General features: G+C 45.5%; 2 protein-coding genes across 11 annotated transcripts in view; one reads left to right on the top strand and one right to left on the bottom strand.

Annotated features, from left to right (window-relative positions):
* MARF1 (meiosis regulator and mRNA stability factor 1) overlaps nt 1–21,815 on the top strand; it is a 40,739-nt gene that overhangs the window by 16,195 nt on the left and 2,729 nt on the right. For 9 of the 10 annotated variants that reach the window (XM_072835884.1, XM_072835883.1, XM_072835882.1 and 6 more), the window contains 15 exons: nt 313–491; nt 2,034–2,114; nt 4,657–4,893; nt 5,019–5,138; nt 5,855–6,030; nt 7,314–7,534; nt 8,438–8,580; nt 8,751–8,884; nt 10,022–10,224; nt 11,055–11,282; nt 14,451–14,681; nt 16,595–16,807; nt 17,997–18,057; nt 18,145–18,270; nt 19,670–19,840. In XM_072835884.1, coding sequence (XP_072691985.1) covers nt 313–491; nt 2,034–2,114; nt 4,657–4,893; nt 5,019–5,138; nt 5,855–6,030; nt 7,314–7,534; nt 8,438–8,580; nt 8,751–8,884; nt 10,022–10,224; nt 11,055–11,282; nt 14,451–14,681; nt 16,595–16,807; nt 17,997–18,057; nt 18,145–18,270; nt 19,670–19,840 — 2,524 coding nt within the window. Of the gene's footprint in view, nt 1–312; nt 492–2,033; nt 2,115–4,656; nt 4,894–5,018; nt 5,139–5,854; nt 6,031–7,313; nt 7,535–8,437; nt 8,581–8,750; nt 8,885–10,021; nt 10,225–11,054; nt 11,283–14,450; nt 14,682–16,594; nt 16,808–17,996; nt 18,058–18,144; nt 18,271–19,590; nt 19,841–21,815 lie in introns of those variants that run through there. The other variant, XM_072835881.1, reaches the window with a different exon arrangement.
* Nucleotides 18,435–21,815, bottom strand: part of BMERB1 (bMERB domain containing 1) — a 130,295-nt gene continuing 126,914 nt past the window's right edge. The window contains exon 6 of the mRNA XM_072835886.1: nt 18,435–18,490. Within this exon, the coding sequence (XP_072691987.1) occupies nt 18,450–18,490 (41 nt within the window). The 3' untranslated portion in view covers nt 18,435–18,449. The remainder of the gene's footprint in view (nt 18,491–21,815) is intronic.

Genomic DNA, 21,815 nt, shown 5'->3' with positions numbered 1-21,815 from the left:
ATGGCTATGTCCCAGGTGTTTGCAGGGTCTGGAGAAGACTCCAAAGACTCCTCGCATGTGTTGGCCCCTGAGCCTGCATGGGAGAGCTGTGTGTGCCAGAGCATGCAGGCAAGCCAGGCCAATTTTATATCCCTGAAGGTCACTCAGTCCTAGTTCACTTAGGTTTTGCTTGGCAGAAGTGTGGAGTTCTGACAAGTTCCCTCACAGAAGCATAGAAGTTCACAAACATGTTCCTTAATGATTCACCTTTAGTTTTAAGATGACAGGGTTCTGGGTAGACCTAGCGTTCCATTTTCCTTTTTACTGCTGTAGGTGAAGAGTGTTGAGCTCAGCCCCCATACAGATTATCAGCTCAAGGCTGTTGTTCAGATGGAGAACTTACAAGAAGCAATCAATGCGGTGAATAGCCTCCACAGATACAAAATTGGCAGCAAGAAGATCCTGGTCTCACTTGCCACAGGAGCTGCTAATAAATCACTCTCTTTACTGAGGTAAAAACAAACCATTTATTTCAAGAAATAACATTGTAGCCCAGAAACAATTTTGGAAATAAGAAAATAGATTTGATCACATTTCCAGCCCTCTTTGATGATTAAATATGCAATAATGCTTATTCCTAATTGATAGAGCTTATAAATAAGCTAGAAGTTAGCAAAAAGCTAGTTAGAATAATCCAACTCTTTTTCAAGTCATTACTCAAAGGTGAAGTACAGCTTAAGCTTGGCAGGCAGTTAGGAGTAAAGTAATACACCACATATCCAGAACAGGTTCTAAAAATAGTACCCCTCTACAATAAAAGTTTATAAGCCTGGAAAGTTTGAAATATTACCTCCAAATCTTAGGAGAAGGTAGGTTTGTCTGTAAAGGGTATATCTACAAAGCTCCAAACTCAACTTACAGATAGATCCTAAACATCAAATAGACGCTCCGAAAGTCTGCATTATGATAATGTCAGTTGTAGGAATCTGGTGATTTTATTCTCAATGCGCTTTGGTGATGCTTCAGCTCTCCCTGTTTTGGGGGGAAACTAGTGAAACAGAACTCCCTCCTAAAAAATCTGAACTCTCAGAGATCTTTTTCTGTGACATGTACTTCACCATTATTTTAAATTATGGTTTTTATCCCCTAGAATAAAAATAATACTGAAGAAACTTTGGAAAGATCAGAAACAAAAAAGAAGCCGGAGGGGGCAGGGGGGTGGAAATCCATAATCCTGCAGCTCAAAGCCAAGCACTCAACAGTTTGCCTTTTCGTTTTCTCTCAGAGTGTTTCTGGGTGTCTTTTTATTTTTTAAAACCAAAGTTTGGATGATATATTCAGTTGTGTACTGAACTGTGGGAATTCCACCCCCCAGGTCTCTAACAGGTGAACCACAGCATGGCAGGAGACATTCAAGCCTTTTTCTCTGTTAACAAGGTGTTTATCTCAGAGTGGTCACCATCCTTCTGATACACAGGTGTGAGAAGCCCTATGCTTGAGTCTGATAAAAATCCCATTGTCTGACTTTATATTCTTCAATCACCTTGTCTCTAACGTCATGTTTTTAAGTTTTTCCAGGAACTAAATTTTGATATATCAAAAACTGGCAAATTTATGTTGCGTGGACCATTGAGAAATTCAGGGGTGAGGGGTGCTGACCACTCCCCCACACATGTAGTCAAACACCTTCATATAACTTTTGGCTCCCCAGAATCTTAACTACTGATTGTGTACTGTTCACTGGAAGCCTTACTGATAACATAGACAATGGATTAATAACCTGTTTTGTATGTTCTATGTGTTACACGCTGTATGTTTACAATAAAGTAAGATAGAAGAAAGTGTTACTAAAACCATAAGAAAATGTGTATTTACAGGACTGTACTACTTCTGTTGAAAGAAATCCATATATAAGTGGGCTCTTGAAATTCAGACATGTGTTCAAGGGTCAGCCATGCATCTTGTTAATTTTATGAGTTTTTTAAGTACAACTTGGAAAACATTTTTTGATATCCAACATCTATTCGCTAATTGAGTAAAATTTTGTTTTACAGTGCAGAAACAATGTCGATTCTTCAGGATGCTCCTGCCTGCTGTCTGCCTCTTTTTAAATTTACAGATATCTATGAAAAAAAGTAAGTTAGGTGTTTTTTGTTTTTTCATTAATCTAGTCAGTACTGATTGGCGGCTTCCAGAATTCCTATATTGATGTGGAGATTGGCATAAAATTATGGTAGCTGCTTTTAAGGAATTTCCAGCTTGGTAGAGGAAAAGACACAAAAGCAGTGATATTCTGAATTTGATTTTAGCATACATCTTAAAAATGTCTTTGGTTTTTAGTAAATTGAGACCTCATTCTCTAAAGCTGTACTTTTATTATTTTCCAATTGAATTTTGAGTTTTATTCATCATTGAGTGAACTTTTTTTTTTTTTAAGATTTTTTAAAAGTTATTTATCCATGAGAGAGACAGAGACAGAGACATAGGCAGAGGGAGAAGCAGGCTCCCTGAGAGGAGCCCGATGCGGGACAATTCCAGGGTCCTGGGATCATGACCTGAGCCAAAGGCAGACGACGCTCAATCACTGAGCCACCCAGGTGCCCCAACATTTTTTTTTTACATAAGTTTGTTTGTTTGTTTGTTTGTTTATTTATTTATTTATTTATTTGAGAGAGAGTGCACAAGCTAAGGGGAGGGGTACAGGGAGAAAGACAAGTGGACTCCCTGCCAGCAGGGAGCCCGACACTGACAGTGGGCTCATTCCCAGGACCGTAGGATCTTGACCCAAGCTGAAGGCAGATGCTTAATCAACTGAGCTGCCCAGGCACCTTGAGTGAACATTTTTTAGTATCTTCTAGAACTAGAAGCTCCAGGACAACAAGGACTTAAGACCATCGCTTTCAGTACCCAGGGCTTTGTAGGTGCTCAGCAGGTATTAGTGTAATGAAAGTGTGAGGCTCTATGGAGAATGCAGAGCTTGGAAGACACAACCCTTGTTCCTGAGGAACTCATGTCTGAAAGGAAAGAGCAAACACAAATCATTACATAGAACAAAGAAAACAGAAGGGAGAAGCAGGGAGGAGAAAATGCTATAGCATTTCTATATGGAGCTGGACCATTACCCTGTGAACTGTGGGAGCCCTGAGTAGTGGAAGAGTAAGGGGGGTAGGTGTGGTGGTGGGAACCATGCTTCAGGATGACTCTTATGGTGGTGGTCTGGTCTGAGATGGAATGGACAGGGCAGGAAGGGAGATGAAGGAGGGACAGTGCCACACTAGCCCCCAGGCCTGGGCAAATGCTGTTGGAATGCTGAGGTTCCAGTTGTCAGGTGAGACAGGACTGGGTGACTGGTCTTACATAGCAGGGAAGCTAAAGAGTAGAGGTCAATTTGATGCTGAGTTATTTTGCCAGATGACTGGGAGAATGGTTGTATCGTTAAGCCAGAAATTGAGAGATAAAGGAAGCATGTTTAGGAGGTACAGTGAATTTTTGACCTTGGTTTTGGACATTTGAGATCTGATGTGACAGTTACTTTCCTAAAGGGGATCGTGAAAGACGAGAGCAGATAGGGAGGGACAGGGAACCTAGAGAGGCAGAACTGGATGGAATGCCCCCAGGGACGGAGGTGAGAATGACATCGGGATGTATGGGGATGTGCGAGGTTTGGCAGGGAGGAGGCGGCTGCTGGTGACTTGAGAGCCATCCCTCCAGAGTTCTGTGGATAAAATCCTGAGGGGAGCAGGCTGACGGGCTGGATGGTAAAATGGCAGAGCAGCTCCTGAGATAGCAACTGTTTCCATTAGACGCAAGACCAGAGTATAGGACTGAGAGTACTAGGGGTGTGTATAGTATACGTGTGCAGGGGCAGACCGTGCGAGTGAGGGCGTGAGACTGCATTTGGTCAGGGGGACGTCTGAGTGTGTGTGTAGGGCCTGGGAAAAAAAAACCACTGGAGTGGTTGAACGAGTGCTTAATATGTTCCAAGTTCTTTCCAGACATTTAATCCTCACATCAACCCTATGTGGTAGGTAATATCTTCCCATTTTGCATTTGGGAAAGCTGAGGCCCAGGTTGGTTCTAGAAGGTGACTGAGGCCACACAGGTTGAGTCAGGATGTGAACTAAAATCTGCCTTCCAAGCTTGTGATTTTAAGCTCCCGAGTATGAAAGACCTATGTTGGGAGCAGTGGGGGGTGGCACATGTGGTTGAGGAGTTCAGCTTCGGGAAGAGTGGGTCATGAGGAGGCATAGGTGAGGTGAGAGAGTAGCTGGAAAGGACTATACCTCTTTTGAGAGAGGAAAGCAGAGGTGGTGAGGGGTAGCTAATACAGAGGGATTTCCAGCTTGGTGAGCCAAGTTGAAAGAGGTCCTGTCAGATAGCTTTCCATGTGAGAAAATTCAGTGAGGTCATTTACAGAAACTGCAGAGTTCGAGGAATAGGTACCAAATGACACAGAGACTACTGGGCAGTGGGCCAGAGGTGACTTGAAGCAAGTGCCAAGCATTACTGGTTTAGTAGTGAATGAATTTATAGTAGAATTATTCCACTCTGACTTTTGAAGAGTCTGAGGAACCATTTTTGGTGATAGCCCTTTGTTTCATCAGATACATAGGCATTTCTGTATAATCCAAGAAAAACATCCTATGTCAGCATATCTCTCCTTTTCCTCGCTTTTAGGTTTGGACACAAGTTGAATGTGTCGGATTTATATAAATTAACAGACACAGTCGCAATCCGTGAACAAGGGAATGGCAGACTGGTGTGTCTCTTACCCAGCAGTCAGGCCCGGCAGAGTCCCTTGGGGTCTTCTCAGTCACATGACGGTTCCTCGACAAATTGCAGCCCAATTATATTTGAAGAGTTAGAATATCACGAGCCTGTCTGCAGACAGCATTGTTCCAATAAGGACTTCAGGTATATATATTCCCCTTCAGAAATAATCCTTTTGCACGTGGGCGTGGACTGTCTATGGCAATCACCTTGCAGACGTTTTCAACCACTGAGAAATATCCCCTAACAGTTTTTTCTCTTTTCTGTAGTGAGCATGAATTTGATCCAGACTCCTATAAGATTCCTTTTGTGATTCTCTCTTTGAAGACATTTGCGCCCCAGGTTCATAGTCTCCTGCAGACACATGAGGGCACTGTGCCTTTATTAAGGTAAACATGTCAAACCATTGAGATATGATGCCTTAGGTCTTCTCTTTAAAGAAGGTCTGCCCTCTGCCTGTACCTCTTCCAAGCAAGTATTCTAGAATGCTTCATCCTCACATTTTTAGCACCGTGCAAGTCAAAGTAGATCTGAAATGGGACCCATTGGCTCAGTACTTCAAGCAAATTAGTGTTTGTGCTGAGTTTTAGAAACATAAGCAATGACTAGGAATGTCTCTTCCCCGCAGAGATGAGATTAGTGTAAGCGCTATTCTAGAAGTATGCACACATGCTGCAGGAGTGTACAGGACCTCAAGCAGTAGGTTGTAAAACTTGAGAGAGAGGTGTCCTTCACAAGGCCATATAACCATCCCATGGGCCACATGGTACACTTAGGAAAAGGGCCAGCACTGGATTAGGTTGCCCTAAAGGCACTGACATATTAAAGCAGGTAAATAACTGGCTTGGAACCCAGTTGTGCCTTATTTCTAACTCCCCTCTGCTGGAACATTGTCCAGGAATTTCTGGTATCATCAGAATGCATCAAAGAGATCAGTGCCACAGTGGTTGCCTCCCCTCCCTGGGACCTGAATTTTCATGTTCAAACCCAGATCCTGAAGATTTAAAGAGAAATGATTTATTAACGGATATATTAAAGATTTCTGTTTGGCAGGTGCTTTGGTGTTCCATTATTTTGATTAGCCTACTTTTTCCCCCTGCTTCAGCTTTCCAGATTGTTATGCTGCCGAGTTTGGAGGACTGGAAGTGGTGCAGGAAAATCAAGGGGGTGTTCCCCTAGAACACCTCATCACTTGTGTTCCAGGTGTAAACATCGCCACCGCACAGAATGGTGTCAAAGTGGTCAAATGGATTCACAACAAGCCCCCACCTCCAAACACAGGTGGGAGTCAGGCATTTGGTGTTTCTGAGCCACTGTCTACTGTGAGAGGAGGCTGCTTGCCAAGCACAAAGCACCGTGAATGTCTCCCTTGATCTTTTTTTTTTTTTTTCCCTTGATCTTTTAAAAACCAAAACTACTCTAAAGTGCTGAAGGTTTGGCAGAACCAGACTTTTTGGAAGTACCACACTTCTGAATGTCTTTAGCCCTAACCTAATTTTGTGAAGCTTTTTGGCTTGTCAGTTGACTTACCTTTTAAAAATCATTCCAGGCATTTGAAAGAAATACCTCTAAATGCTGATTTACCTTTGAAATTCATTCTGGTCAGTATTTCTGACTTTGATAAATGTGAAAACAAATTGAGTTCTCAGTGTGAAGGACCAAGAAATGTAAACGTAGCTTTGGGTGAGTTTCTGAGTTCCTGTCTAATCCCACCACCTGTGAACAACACTCTAAATTATGGCCTTCCTATGGACTCTTCGTTCTCTTTGACCCCAAACACTTCCTCTTTTTGCTCCTTCTCCAAGAGGAAGAAAGGTAAAGATTACCAGGGAAGGAGAAATGTTTGTGTCAGAGCTGCTCACCACCTTCTCCTGCCTTTCCCTCAGTCCTAGACCACACAGGCTCCCATACAGTGTGCTCTTTCTCCTTTGTCATTAGCTTGCCAATGTTGTATAGAAAGGTTTCCATCCAGTTATACTTTTATAATTAAATTTTTTTTCTTAATTGACATTCAAGATAATTAAGAAAATTTTTTTCTTAATTAAGTGGACATTCAAGATAAATGTAAGAACTTCATTCTTACTCAATTTTATATCAGCAAGTTTTATGTTACTGCTTTCTGTGGTTTCCTGAGCAGTTTTTCAGCTTTCCTGTGTGTTAGGCTTTTCTGGGCTACCTGCTTGCTGCTCATCTAAATAACTTTGTTTCTGTTGGAAAGTATGTTCCATGGGACCAAGTTACAAATGAGTCTTTGAAATACAACCAGTTTATAAGCTGGAAAAATCCTGTATTAATTTTTACTTCTGCTTTTGACACTTTGCCAAACTACTTTGTAGAACACTGAGAAGTAGTGGTCAAGCATCTGCCAGCCCATAAAGAAGTTTCACTAGCCTGCAGATTATATGGGACCCGAATATAGATGCTGAGAAGTAAAGCGGCCCTTTGGTCTCGTCTCCTTGGTCATGGTTGAGCTTAGGCAGGGGAATGCGGGGTTAGTTACCTTTCTTTCAGTGGTGAAATCCTGCTTTCTATCTGAGGCACGTTCTGTTTTTCTCCCTGTCTAGACCCTTGGCTTCTGCGTTCCAAAAGTCCTGTGGGCAACCCCCAGCTGATCCAGTTCAGCAGGGAAGTGATTGACCTGCTCAAGAGCCAGCCGTCCTGTGTCATCCCCATTAGTAATTTCATCCCATCCTACCACCACCATTTTGCAAAGCAGTGTCGGGTATCAGACTATGGATATTCCAAGCTGATAGAATTATTGGAAGCCGTGCCTCATGTGTTGCAGGTAAGGAAAGCTTAGAGATTATTTGTTTAATGACAGGAACGTTCCTCAGTAGCTTCTTAGTTTTCCCAGAAAACTGTGAGTTTAAACTTAAAGAAGGAACCCGTTAGAGCACTGAGGAGTATTTTCCTTCTAACCTCTGTAGACTGACCCTCCTCTTTCTGGCCCAGACCACTTCAGGATTGTTTATTCTTACAGAAGAGCTGCCATGAACACGGGCTTTGCTCTCACCAATGAGTTGAAGACCAGCTCCTGGACTGGAGCCTAGCATTGGTTCCTAAGGAGTCTTTGCCTTATTGAGAGTGTTCTTTTTTTTTTTTTTTTTTTTTTTTAAGATTGTATTTATTTATTCATGAGAGACACAGAGAGGCAGAGACATAGGCAGAGGGAGAAGCAGGCTCCATGCAGGAAGCCTGATGAGAGACTCCATCCTGGGACTCTGGGATCATGCCCTGAGCCAAAGGCAGACACTCAACCGCTGAGCCACCCAGGCATCCCAATTCAGAGTTTTCTATATCCTACCTATAAAACAGTTTTCCATTTATAAAATGACTTGGAACACCTTAGCTGTAGGTGTAGGCAAAATTAGTTTAGGCAAAATTAGTTGTGTAGATTAATAATAAGCTTTTTATTTCTATACTCGTGACTCTCTGAGAAGGAGCATGAAGGGCAAACAGAAAGGGAATGGAGGTCCCATTAAAATTTTAATTAAAATTAAAATGATCTGTTGATCATTTTAACCATCTATATTCTGTTGATCTACATGTGTTTGAAAATGCAGATATCATACATAAAAGCACTTATTCTCTGAGAGTAGCAACAGGTGGGAGAGAATGCCATCAGCCAGAAAGTCAATACATGCCAAGGTCTGACAAGTGTAAATAATCAAAAGTATTTGATTTGCAGATTCTCGGAATGGGCTCCAAACGTTTGTTGACCCTTACCCACAGGGCTCAGGTGAAGCGCTTTACTCGGGATTTACTAAAACTTCTCAAATCCCAAGCCAGCAAACAGGTCATTGTGAGGGAGTTCTCACAGGCTTATCATTGGTGAGTTGATGAGAAAGGGGGAGAAAAAAGCAAATATTTAAAACACGTTTTCTTCCCACAAATTTAAAATAATTAACATTTTCTGTTTACCATTCTTTTGGAACACTTAGAAAGTTAATTAAGCAAGTGATATTTCTCATTATTTACCCATTTCCATGGTTAAATTCTAGGTGTTTCTCAAAAGACTGGGATGTTACCGAATACGGTGTTTGTGAGTTGATCGATATTGTATCAGAGATCCCAGACACAACCATCTGCTTATCCCAACAAGATAATGAAATGGTGATTTGTATCCCCAAAAGAGGTATGTTGACTTAAATGTGCTGGAAGACCATTGCATATCTCAGTGGTTATCTTAACACAGAATCCTTTATGCTCCCCCCCCCACCCCCCACCTCTGTGGTTTCTGAAGATTCCATAGACAGTGCAGTGTGAGAACTCTCACTTAACAGTGGATCCAAGGTTCTTTGGAGCAGATGCAGCCATTTGCCAACAAGAAAAGCAAGTTGGTTTTTTAGAATTCAGTGTAGGGGGGGAAAGGGCATAAGCAGCATTTTCTTGAAATGCCTTCTTCAGCCTGTCTGTGGCTTTTGACACCACAATTATCCAGCTGAGAGTCAGTTGCCATGGCTGTTGGTTGCTTGTCTCTTGTCTTTAACTGAGCTACTTGACTGCACTCTTGAGAAGGAAAGAAGATCCAAGCAAATGTTTTGCTTTATCTTTCACATTTTGGTCATTCTGGTTGAGGTCTGGGAGCTGGGATAGGTGAAATTACATCTATCTACTGTCTTGTTTTCCCAGTAATATTAATCACTGATTCTTAACCTGTGTTCCTGCAGAACACTGATGTTCGTGGAATCATAATACTCCAAAGCTTTTGGAGTAATGTCAGTCTTACCAATTCTAATTTAAAAATAGAAACAAAAATGGAAGCTGAAGATTTTTCTCCCTGTATTTTTGTTAAACTTTCATTGCTCTTTTCTGCTAGCAATTTTAACTGAAGATCAGAAGAAGAAACAAAAAGTATGTGGCTATTGAGAAATGTGATTTTACAAAAATAATTTCTAGGCCACTTTTATAAGTACAGAGACCTGGATGCATGTTAGACTCATATATATAGGATGGGGTGGGTGACAAGGAGCTAGAGAAAATACGTCTAGCTTGCAAGGCGAAATTGCAAGCTAGTATATGTGTATTTGCAAGATGTGTATTTCATAGTATTCCGTGATAGTCTCCTGGCTTCCTGGTGTTGTGCCCTTGAATGCATTTGAAAACCATTCTGGAGAGAGAACATGAACATTTTTGTTTCAGGTTGAATGTGTTCAGAAGGCAGTGATGATATCCCTTGGCTTCTGGGGTAGGACTAACTATAGCAGTAAAGCTTAACACAAATGAGTGGAAGAAAACTGTGACTTCTTTCTTTCTTTCCTTCTTTTTTAAGAGCGTACCCAGGATGAAATAGAAAGGACAAAACAGTTCTCCAAGGATGTAGTGGATTTGCTGCGGCACCAGCCACATTTCCGGATGCCCTTTAACAAATTCATCCCCTCCTACCACCACCACTTTGGCCGGCAGTGCAAACTTGCTTACTATGGGTTTACCAAACTACTTGAACTTTTTGAAGCCATACCTGATATCTTACAAGTGAGTGAAGAGATTCCAATGATGTTTTTCTGAACAATATATGGGGGGAGTGTTTGTTTTTCCCCCAGGCCTATTTTCCTGGGAAGCAGAGAGTTAAGAAATAGGAAAACTTTAAATATTTCGGTCAGAGAAGCTATGTCGTTGGCTCACTTGTGTTTTTAGGTAAACATAGGGTTTTTTTTCCTATTCAATAAATCATTCTTCAAATTTGTTTCAGATAATTCTTGAAAAAAAGTTGAAATATTTTTATTTCTTAAATGGGATGTCCTTTTATTAGCACCATACTTTTCACATCTTAGGTTGGAGGTGGGGACAAGAGTATACAAGGTGATAGGAATGCTTAGCTGTTAAGCCATTGCTAAGTTGAACTAGATTTCTCTTGTTTTATCAGAATTACTATTTTTGACACCTGAAGTGCTTTTCAGGTTTTTCTCATGTATCTTAAAATACACATTACCTCTTAAGCCTCTTTAAGCATGCGGTTCACTGGTATTAAATACATCATATGTGGGGCACTTGGTGGCTCAGTCCGTTAAGCATGGGGCTGCTGATCTCAGCTCACATCAAGATCTCAGTGTCGTGAGTTCAAGCCCCATGCTGGGCTCCACAATGGGTGTGGAGCCTACTTAAAAAATAGGTGTATATGTATATATATTACATGCTGTGCTGCCAATTTCTGGAACTTTTTAATCTTGCAAAACTGAAGCTCTATATCCATGAAGGAATGCCTAAGTGCTTCTCAGTCACTGACTGTATATGTTTCTCTGCCATTTAATTCCATGAAGGTAATAACATGTTCACTCTTGCCTTCCTCCTCTGTGTTTTCCAAGGTATTAGAATGCGGAGAAGAAAAAATCCTCACGTTGACAGAGGTGGAACGCTTCAAAGCTCTGGCTGCCCAGTTTGTCAAACTCCTTCGGTCCCAAAAAGATAACTGCCTCATGATGACAGATCTACTTACAGAATATGCTAAAACCTTTGGTTACACGTTTCGTCTCCAAGACTATGACGTCAGTTCAATTTCAGCTTTAACACAGAAACTCTGCCATGTTGTAAAGGTGAGCAGGGTTTTATTTTTATGGACGACAATATGTGGTGGCATCATCATTGCCAGGATGCTTACCTGTGCTTCGCATGTCTCTGTCCACACCTGGCACTATTTACTGCTTCACAGGCAGTGCTTTATATGCCATTAATACATTTAGGTAGTAGGAGATGACTCTGGTTTGGCAGGTAAAAGTGTTGGTCTTGCTCTTTCTTTGGCAAGGGGCCTTGGAACATCTTTTTGAACTGAGGAGATCTCTGTGTTATCCAAGGGTGTTTCTTCTCAGGTGTATCCTTCTAAGTGGATTGTGGTCTCTGAAGTTTTGGGGAGACTGTCATCACTTTCTCCCTCCTTCCCCTTCCAGATTCTGACTCACTTGAGTAGATTTAGAAGCAAGCAAGGCTTATGGCTACCTTAGTTGCTGATAACAGGAGGTTGGAGAGGGTAACTCCTTTTTCCTGCCCTGGCCAGAGCAGCTAGATGGCTTCAAGCTGCCTCCAGCACGAGACCACAAAACTCACTTTAAGGAAGGAGAAGTGGAAGGTGAAACGTACCACCAAGTGGGGGGTCAGCCCAGCTTACAGATATGGAAAGGATCCAGTGACATACTGTCTGGTGATGGGGAGAAGAACCTTCACAGGACACAGAGAAGCAGCTGCTGGAGAGCAGGACAGGTGGGAGGAGTGTGGTGCACTCATGGCCACAGAGGAGGAATGGCCTTAGTGTTGCCTGCTGGGAGGATGAGGGAGGTAGGAACTGATATGACCTTTGGGCCTAGCTATGTGGAAGGACATGGTGGTAGTGCTGGCCAGGGTGGGGCCAAAGAAAGGCACACTGAGTGGATTGAGGCAGGAGGAGTAGGAGGTGACCATGGTGACAGGTGATGCAGACAGCTTTCGGCTTGTGTACTTGTAGGGAGGTGAGTGAGTGCATGGTGAGGGGAGATCACGAGACTGAGTGGGCCAGTGAGCTTTCTGGTGGCCAGCTCCCAGGTGGTCTGCTTTCTGGTGGTCTGCTCCCAGATAGGGAGACCTGAGTTGTGTGGGGGCCACAGGGACAGATCTGCTTGAGGAAGAAAGGCAAAAGACAGCTTGGTGGGGCAGGGCAGGGGTCCTGAGGAGGCAGGCCTGGGAACTGCTATTCAGTGGAAGGAGGCACAGCCCTGATATGAGCACTTTGAAGGAAGGGAGTATAGGATGGATGCAAACATACATAAGTGTGATGTTCCTCACTGGGAAGAGGAGGGAGGTACCTTTTGTGAGCTGTTTTTCTCTCAAGTGGATAGTGAGAGCAACTGCATGGAGGAGAAAGGGCGAAAAAGACAGGATACAAGATTGAAGGAGCCATTGTAGTGCATGGGATCGGCCAGGATATCAGGCCAGGGGTGCTGAGAGTAGGGGGAGCTCTGCAGGAGGGAGGCGGTGCCCATAGGGCCACCATGGGGACAGTCAGTGGTGCAGGGCTATGAGAGCAGACAGTTGAGCTCAAGGTGGGAATTTGCTAGAAGGTGCAAAGAAAAGGCACAGGGACAAAGGAGTTTACAGAGTATGACCAGAATGGCAGTGAATTAATGGCCTGTCAGCACCAAGATGGACCAGAGAGGAATGTGAGGAAGGGAGAGGACTTGAATTGGGAGGACATGGGAGTCTTCGAAGGCAAAGCTGAAGAAGGGGAAGAAGAGCTGATCATTGGAATCTCTTTCCAGTCTCCTACCCCATCTTGAAGGCAGTGGGGCTTCAGTGGATAGCAAGTCTAAGCCGTGACCAGACACTTTGATGAGTGAGGGCAAGCAAGTAGGGAGTTGGGGCATAAGCAGTCAGGATCGGATGGGCTCCAGTGTGCTGCCCTGGCTGCTGCTGCCTCTCCCGGGAGCCTCTGGGAAATGCTGATGCCAGGATTTCACCCCTGCCTCTGAGATTCTGATGTAATTGGTCCTGGTGGGCTCTGAGCATTGGCATTTTTTATAAGCTCCCTAGTTGATTCTGTGCATAGCGTGCATTGAAAATCAAAAGATGTATCTAAGTAGCATCAAAAGAGCAGGTTTTTTTTTTTCTCCTTGAAAGGCTGAAGTTGTAGCAATGATCTGGGCATCTGAGATGACGACTCAGATTCCCTAGACTTGAATCTGTTGATTGATTAAACCCTGCATCCTCAGAGGAAATCTGTCATCAAAATCTCCACAAATCTGTAGCCCTGATAAGTGGGGTGGTGGGTTTACCCAACTGACTTCCTGCTTTGGCTGTGGGTGAGCGTCCAAACCAGGGACACACTGGGAGTGTGATGGTTTCTCAAGTGCTACTTTCCTCTCTCTGCCTCTGAGAACCCAAAGCCCTAGAGATTGTGAGTCTGTGATTACCCAGATGAGGCACTGAGATGGGTGGTCTTGGCTAGGAAACCTGACAGAGGGAAACTCTGTGACAGTAAACTTGGTTTGCCTACCTACACCTAAGCAGCGCGCATGCTGAAGCTCTGCCTGTTGTAAATCCAGGGATGGCTCGCTTCGCAGACTTGTTCCTCTGCCCGAGGCCTGCGGCTCCCACTTAGCAAATGCTTGTTTCTTCACATGCTGTTTGGTCCCCAAACGATAACCTATGTCTTTTCCAGAAGGTTCCCCTTCCATTTGCACTTCATCACTCCAACCCTGTATCTCAAGAATCAGAGAGAATCAAGGGATATACATTTAGTCAGATAGGAAAATACCCACTTGCTGGCTGGTGATGATGGATTAGTGTGGATGCCTGTAGTCCAAGTGGGCCTTCAGTCTCCACCCCAGTCTAGTCCCTGGGGCACAAATGTGGAGTATGTGGACAACCCTGTGGACTGTCACCTGCAGTCCAGACTAACCCCTTGAGTGCAGCATCCTTCAGTTCAGGGGCGTGGGCCCTGGGATGCCAGCGGCCAGTCTCACCTCCTTGCATAGGGGAGTGGAAGGAGTGCCCTAAGAGAGGATGGTACTGATGGCCACCTGATTGTGGACCAGCAGAAAGGGAGGGAACAGTCCCTGCTCTGGTATGCCACAGCAGCTGGAAACAAACTCACACGTTCACTTCCGTGTAAGAGAAGGAAGTAGAGGTTTTCCCTGTGTTGGTCTCCCTAGCCCCAAGAATAGTAGCTGAGCCAGTGGCTGTGGCCCAATGTGCCATTCTCAGTCTGGGAAACTCTGGGACTCTTGTTCCCCCAGATTGCTGACATGGAGTCGGGCAAACAGATTCAGCTGATCAACCGCAAGTCCCTGCGTGCCCTCACTGCCCAGCTGCTGGTGTTGCTGATGTCTTGGGAAGGAGCCACTCACCTTTCTGTCGATGAGCTCAAGAGACATTACGAAACTACCCACAGTGCTCCCCTCAACCCCTGTGAATATGGATTCATGACCTTGACTGAACTTCTGAAGAGTCTGCCCTACTTAGTGGAGGTATGCGTGCTCACAGTTCTGTAGAGCCATCTTACTGAGAACTACTGAACTGTTCCTGGATCACCTGATGGCCTGAGTTAGAGGGTATAACGTGGGAAGGGACCTTTCAGTTATTTTGTTGTTGAACAAATGAGAGAGCCTGGGTGCAGGCACCTTGCCCGAATGAGTGCCCAGCTAAGAGGGAAGCCCTGGCCTCCTGAGTCCTGAGCTAGGGTGCCTTCATGCTACTCCAGGCTGCAGTTTGCTACTGTTAGTTCTTTCTGAATAAAGTAGATGGTGTCGGGACAGAGGGTAGGGGTGGGGCTCTGTCATCAGTTAGGCACAGGTCAGAAAGAAATATTGGTCACCTGGGTAGCCTTTTAAGAACAGCAATTAAGGGGGATCCCTGGGTGGCTCAGTGGTTGAGCACCTGCCTTCAGCCCAGGGCGTGATCCTGGAGACCTGGGATCAAGTCGCACTTTGGGCTCCCTGCATGGAGCCTGCTTCTCCCTCTGCCTGTGTCTCTGCCTCTCTCTCTCTGTGTGTGTGTGTGTGTGTGTGTGTGTCTCTGTGTGTCTTTCATGAATAAATAAATCTTTTTAAAAAAAATAATAGCACTTAAGATGAGAAGAATCCTAGAATACTACAGAAATAGATGAGGTCTCTACACACCCCCCATTATCAAAATTGACCCCAAGAAGTTAAAAATTAGACCAGTTACAAAAAGGAGGCTGTAAGATCATTGAAATTTTACCACTGAAACAGACACCAGGACCAGATAGGTTAACAGTTGGATTTTTGACTAACTTTAAAGAATAACTCCCAACTTCTAAAAATCATTCTAAGCCATGTTAAAAACAAAACCAAAAAAACCTCACCACTTCACTTTATGAAGCCAAAGCAACTTTAAAACTAACACAGTCCCTCAAAAGATAATGATTCTAAATAGGGTACTAACTAGTCAAGTCCAGCAACATGGGGAAAAGAGTGTTACTGTGTAACCATGTGAGTGATGACTAAGTAGTTAAGAGATGTGGACAAAAACTGTCCCTGGCCAAACTCTGGCCGGGCTCCTGGGAACCGCCTTCTAGATGACAGCGCGACTTTGGATGTTAGTAATTGTCCGTCCCCCAACGCCCCCTTCCACTTTACCTATATCTCCACTTTCTTTGCTATATTCAGAATTGAGCCCAATTCTGCACTGAGATTCTTTCCTTTTATTGCAGTAGTTCCTGAATAAAATCTGTTTTTCTTACTGTGACTACTGTCCAGCTCTGGTTTGTCCTCACAATATCAAATCCAACATTTTCGAGACTCTCTTAATTATCTATTAAGTGAACAGTGCTTCTAGGCAGCATAAATGGATGATCCAAGACGGAAGGCTTTCCGTGGCCAGCTCGGGTTGGGAAGTACCCCTTCCCTTGGAAATTCTCAGCACACATTAAGAGTCTAAAAAGGTTTATGGTAAAGAAACTTGTTTACTTGAGGCCAGAAGAGCTTTTGGGGTTTCTTCCCCTACTGCCCCCCTCCTTTTTAAAGACTAATGGCGCCATCCCACAGCACAGCGTTCCTCAGACCCCCACTTTGGGAGAGGGGGTTCATTGGCTGCAGTCCCTGCTGTCCAATGCAGTTCTCTCTCTCTCTCTGGGGGTTTGCTCCCTCCTCACTGTGTCCTTCAGTCTGAGACCCCCAAGTCTGCCAGTTTCCCTCCTTCCTGACAGTTTCCAGACCTCTGCCATCCCCGACACACAGATAGTACTGAAGTTTGTTCAAGGCGAAGGAGATCCTTGAATGAGCGCCCCCTCTTCCCAGGCTTATTGCCCATTTTCGAATTGACTTGGCACCTTTTCACTCTCAGCTGGAGGCCCTGGCTCCTAGGGGGCATGGCCAATCACTCTGGAAGTTTCTAATGCCACAATTTTCTCTTGAACCAGGTTTTCACTAATGATAAGACCGAAGAGTGTGTGAAGCTCACAAGCCTGTATTTGTTTGCCAAGAACGTGCGGTCTTTACTTCATACTTACCACTACCAGCAGCTTTTTCTTCATGAGTTTTCCATGGCCTATACCAAGTATGTTGGAGAAACACTGCAACCCAAGACCTATGGCTACAGTAGCGTGGAGGAGCTCTTGGGAGCAATTCCGCAGGTGGGTGTCCTCTGAGCTGCTTAGAGAGCATCTTCCTGGAGAGCCCCAGGTTCACTCTCCTGAGCACAGAAATGAAATGCTTCCAGGAGAAGAAAATGGCAGGCATTTCAAAAAACATACTGTTGGCATTAAAGGAACGATTTTAGCGTTTCTGCTTCATTCTACAAGCCTTTATTAAATTCCTGTATGCCAGGTGAGTAAGTTGTAGCCCCTTTCCTCAGAAAGCTGTCAGATAATGGAGAATAAGGGCACCTGGCAGGTGAAGAGGCGGTGTGGTCAGTGTAGCCTTGGGTGGATGTAGCCCATGCCCAGACTCGGGGTTCCTTCCAGAGTCTCAATATCAAGGATTTATAGAAATGAACCATGTGACGAAGAGGGGACCACATAAGCAGATGCAGAGTAGTGACAAGTAGTGTGGAATATTGAGGGCATTAAAAACCAGTTAGGGACCCACCAGTGGAGTTAGAGCTCATGCATGGAGGGCCTTGCTCCTCCAGGTAAGTAGAATGACCTGGAAGAGAGGAGCGGGGAGCCTCGGGTTTGTATGTGAAAGGCACCAATGTCACCACGGTATCCAGAGTAGCAAGAGGGGAGGAGGGAGCTTGGTGAGTACCCTGGCCATGGCCAGAGCACAGGTGAGAGTGAGAACGAGACTGAACCTGTGCGAGGGGCAATAAAGCGCCCAGGGAGGCTGGGTGGAGACTTGGTGACAGATGCATGTCGGGAAGTGCTGGGAGCCAACAGCCTCCATTCCTACTCTTGCTTGGCTGAGGTGGAGAGAGGACTCTGTTTCAGGATTAGGACCGGGAGCTTAGTTTGAGAGGTCTGGAAGTTTTGCATGAATTCTTTTATGGAATATTTAGTTTCTGGGGAAAATAGTAAGGACTCTTGTGTGATAACTGTCTTCTTTAACAGACCAGAACTGGTGTAGAGGAGATAGTCTTTCTAAAAGCCATAAAATATTTTTAAAGCTGAGTCGCACCATTTTTAGACCACACTTCTTATAAGGGGCGTGTTTCTGCCACCTGTTACTTTAAAAGCTAAAGAAAGTATAGAGGAATTTTCCTTGGCATTGGTTTCTAATTTCTAATATATTTAGGGTCACCAAAACAGGTCACGTTCTTCCTGGATTTAGGGCTTATTTCCCCTCCTTTTCCACTGCTTAACCAGTAGTATGTCTTGTGTGCAGGTGGTCTGGATAAAAGGACATGGTCATAAGAGAATTGTAGTGTTAAAAAATGACATGAAAAGTAAGTAAGCCCCCATCCCCTCCCCACTTCAGAAATCCCAGTTCTCTCACTGACTTCTCCCTCTGACGGGTGCTCTTGATCCCCCAGGTCGTTTGAGTTCACTCAGCCTGGCCCCCACCCATCCTGAAAACCAGCCTTCATCCACAGAGCACATTCTGGTGGCCCCTGAATCTCGCATAGCCTCGGAACTCACCCTTGGAGCAGGCAGCGATGGTAAGCAAGGCAAAACCCAGCCAAGCTTGTGAAAGTCTCAGAGAACTGGCTGGGAGTGGGTGGGAGTCAAGGACAGCAGGGGACCATCTTCATTCATTCAAGTTAAGTCTTGGTACATTTTCCGAAACAGTGTAGTATTCAGTTGATAACAGAAAAACCAGCCTGCACTTGATAGCATTTTATGGTTCCTGGTTCAGGTTCTTGAAGGATGTTGACACCCCTGTAATGACAATATGTCAGCTCAGTTCAGACGTTAGAGGAAAAAATTTTTCTGATGTTTGTTAAAACAGTACTTTAAGACGATTTCAATAGGGTCAACTTTGCTGCACCCGGGGAGGGAGATGGAGGTCAACTCTGAGTACAAGGAGGAGCAGAGATGTTTTAGTCAAGGAGCAAAGTGAGGGGGCGTAAGTGTGGGCGGACATCACCAGAAGATATCAGGGTGGAGGAATGAGGACCTTGATCAAAGAGCAGGGATTGGAGGGGCAGGAGGGGGGTATTCTCGCAAAACGGACTTCCCAAGATGGTTGCTAAGACTGGGCTCAGTAAGGACCAGACAAACACAGAAAGCCAAGGTCAAGGCCTTGTGGAGAAGAGGGCTGAAAGGGCCAGGCTCGAGTTGGATCAAGGAAAGAGTCTTTGTCCCGGGGCCTCCCTGGGAAAGACTTGGTAGTAATGCATTAATAATACTCAAAACATTGACTCACTCAGATTTTATGTGGAGCCTCCTCTGGAAGCTCAAACTGACTCACTTGAGCACTATAGCAATTGTAACTTCACTGAGTCTTGAACCCATTGCTGTGGATGAGACTTCTATCTTTCTACGACTCTGTAAATCGCTAATTGGAAGCATTACTGTGGTCTGTGTGTGGAGGACACATTTCACATTTTATAAAGCAGGGAATGGCACACCCTGCCCTCAGCTATCAACACAGCCTGCAGGGGGGTTACCTCCAGTGTCCAAATGAGGAACCCAAGTTCTGAGAGGTTAAAGAACTTACCCAGGATCACTCAGCAAGGGAGTGACGAAACTGGGGCCCAAGTCTTAAAATTCGGAGCTTGTGCTCATTTTAATTATCTTGTGCCTCCTCTAAGGACTGTCATTTCCCTTCTTTGGAAACTGACTGTGGAACACCGCCCCCCCCCCCTTTTTTTTGGCTGGGACCCCTTGGGGCATTGCTGTTCCTGAGAATACAAATCGGGAGATCCGGGCTTGTGGCATTTCCTTTACCAGAGTGACCCAGACTTTTCTGTTAATGGCTTTGTTGTTGCTGTTAACCTTGAGTTCTTGAGTACTTCCTGGCCTTTTTCATCTTGAAGGCCAAGAGAGAAAGCCTCAGGCACAGACTTGTGGTAGACTGCTGTCCTGAGTCGAGCCCGGCCTGCCTTCTCTGTCCAGGGCCCCACCAGGCAGAACAGGAGCTTCTCCGCCTGACCAACGACTCTCCTGTGGACCTCCTGTGTGCACCTGTCCCCTCCTGCCTGCCGTCCCCTCAGCTGAGACCAGATCCCGTCATCCTCCAATCTGCTGATCTCATTCAGTTTGAGGAACACCCTCAAGAGCCTTCTGGTAAGGATGCACGGTGTTGTTGCGGGGGGATTTTCTCTGTGGGTTAAAAAATAAAAGCACGATTCCAGAACGGTAAAAAGTTTGACGGAGGTAGGGAGAGGCTACGTTTTCAGGCACAAGAATACCTGCCCTGATTATTCAGGACCATCTTTTCCAGTCAGTCTTCCTTGCAAAACTAGGTTCACAGCCCTGGGTGGCTTGGGGAACAGCAAGCCCCAAAATGATGGCGGGTCTGGAGGGATGATGTGGCTGGGCCGTGGAGAAGCCCACAGAGGTGTGCGCGGAGGGCTTCCTGGGCCCGTGTTGCCTGCCTTCTAAAGGTACAGCAGCTCCGGTCTGGCGCAGAGCTGAGTGACTGCTCTGGTACTGGGGCCTCCTGGGGTATGAGCAGGGGAGGGAGGGTCCTGCACAGGTGAGCTGAGAAGGGACAGGAAGTCCGCTGCTGAGGGCATCGACCTGGTACCTGCCTTGGGTGGCCCCCTTGTGTCCGATCCTGCGCTAAGGCTCACAGGCACACTCCTGCCTCCTCCTCACCTCAGCCCTGCAGCGCAGGGCACGGCGGGCTGGTGCAGGTTGGCCTGCCGCCAGAGACCACACCAGCCCCAGGCTGCTGGACTGGGAAGTGGTTGAGCTGGGATTTGAACCCCAGGCCTCCTGTCTTGCTGCTGTGTTGCCTCACCTCCGGAGAGGATGGCCCACCTGCTCTGTCCGGACCCTTCCCTCATCTGCCACAATGAGTTCTTCTCCGCTCTGCTTCTGTTTCCAGGGGAAACAGCCTCGTGTTGCCCCATGAAAGAACTGAGGCTGGAAAGCAGGAGGTGGGGAAACTCAAACCTGCTTGTGCTCCTGGGAGATATAACCTGTGGCAGAAGCAGGAGAGTGCTCCCCTAGGAGGCTGCAGTTGGTAGGAGACCGACTCCAGCCTCCCGCGCAGGCTGTGGCTTTGGTGCATTTAGTCCACGTGAGTTCAGCCGTCCATCCACATGTGACCAGGGAGAGAGATCTACTCTCTGGCGTGGGCAGTTCTGTCCGTACTTCTCCCAAGTGCCCGCCTGAGAAGGGAGCTGGGAATCTGCATCCCTCCGTCACTCTGGCCTTTCTGTGCCTCTGGTGCCTGGGCCCCTGGCGCACGCAGTGGGAGTCTGAGGTACACGACATCTCAAGCAAAATTGGCTGTGTGTGTGCGGCACGCCCAGTACCTGGGGCTCGACCAGAGGAAGAGCAGCCTGTAAACACAGGGGAGATGGCTGTACTTCACTGCCTGGATATTTGAGGGTGATTCTGACTCTGTGCACATCTCTCCTTGTCCCTGCCCACCTTAGAGCCATGCAGGGTACAGTCCTCTGTCAGTGGTACAGGCCAGGGCTTCCTGACACTGAAGCCCCGTGTCAGGGGAGAGTCTTTTTTTTTAATATATATTTTCTTTTTTTTTTTTAAGATTTTATTTATTTATTCATGATAGACACAGAGAGACAGAGAGAGAGAGGCAGAGGGAGTAGCAGGCTCCATACAGGGAGCCCAATGTGGGACTTGATCCCGGGTCTCCAGGATCGCGCCCTGGGCCAAAGGCAGGCGCTAAACCACTGCGCCACTCAGGGATCACCTCGGGGGAGAGTGTTTAGGTCCCGTGAGGGTCATGTCCTATCTTTACCTGACAGAATGAATGGGCAAATAATCCACATGGGGGGCAGGGGGGTGGGTGATATTTCTACACCATTGCCCATGGAGTTATAGCCCAAAATGAAGCTTTCTAAAACTTTGTAATTCCAGAGAAAGCTGAGGTGCAGTGTATCTATAAATATCTGACTCAAAAAAAAAAAAAAAAAAATCTGACTCACGTGACATGTTGACCATGTGACTGGTATGTAATTGCAACAAGGGCATGATGTTTGGTGGGTGACTTTAAGAATATTTTTTGAAATAATATGAGGGAGAAACTAAAAACCCAGCACATCTTACAGGTCTTAGAACTGAA

Source organism: Canis lupus, chromosome 8, assembly GCF_048164855.1.
Source record: "Canis lupus baileyi chromosome 8, mCanLup2.hap1, whole genome shotgun sequence".
NCBI classification, from domain to species: Eukaryota; Metazoa; Chordata; class Mammalia; order Carnivora; family Canidae; genus Canis; species Canis lupus.
Note: the sequence above shows the minus strand (reverse complement) of the source record. Positions and strands in the feature narration are given on the sequence as shown.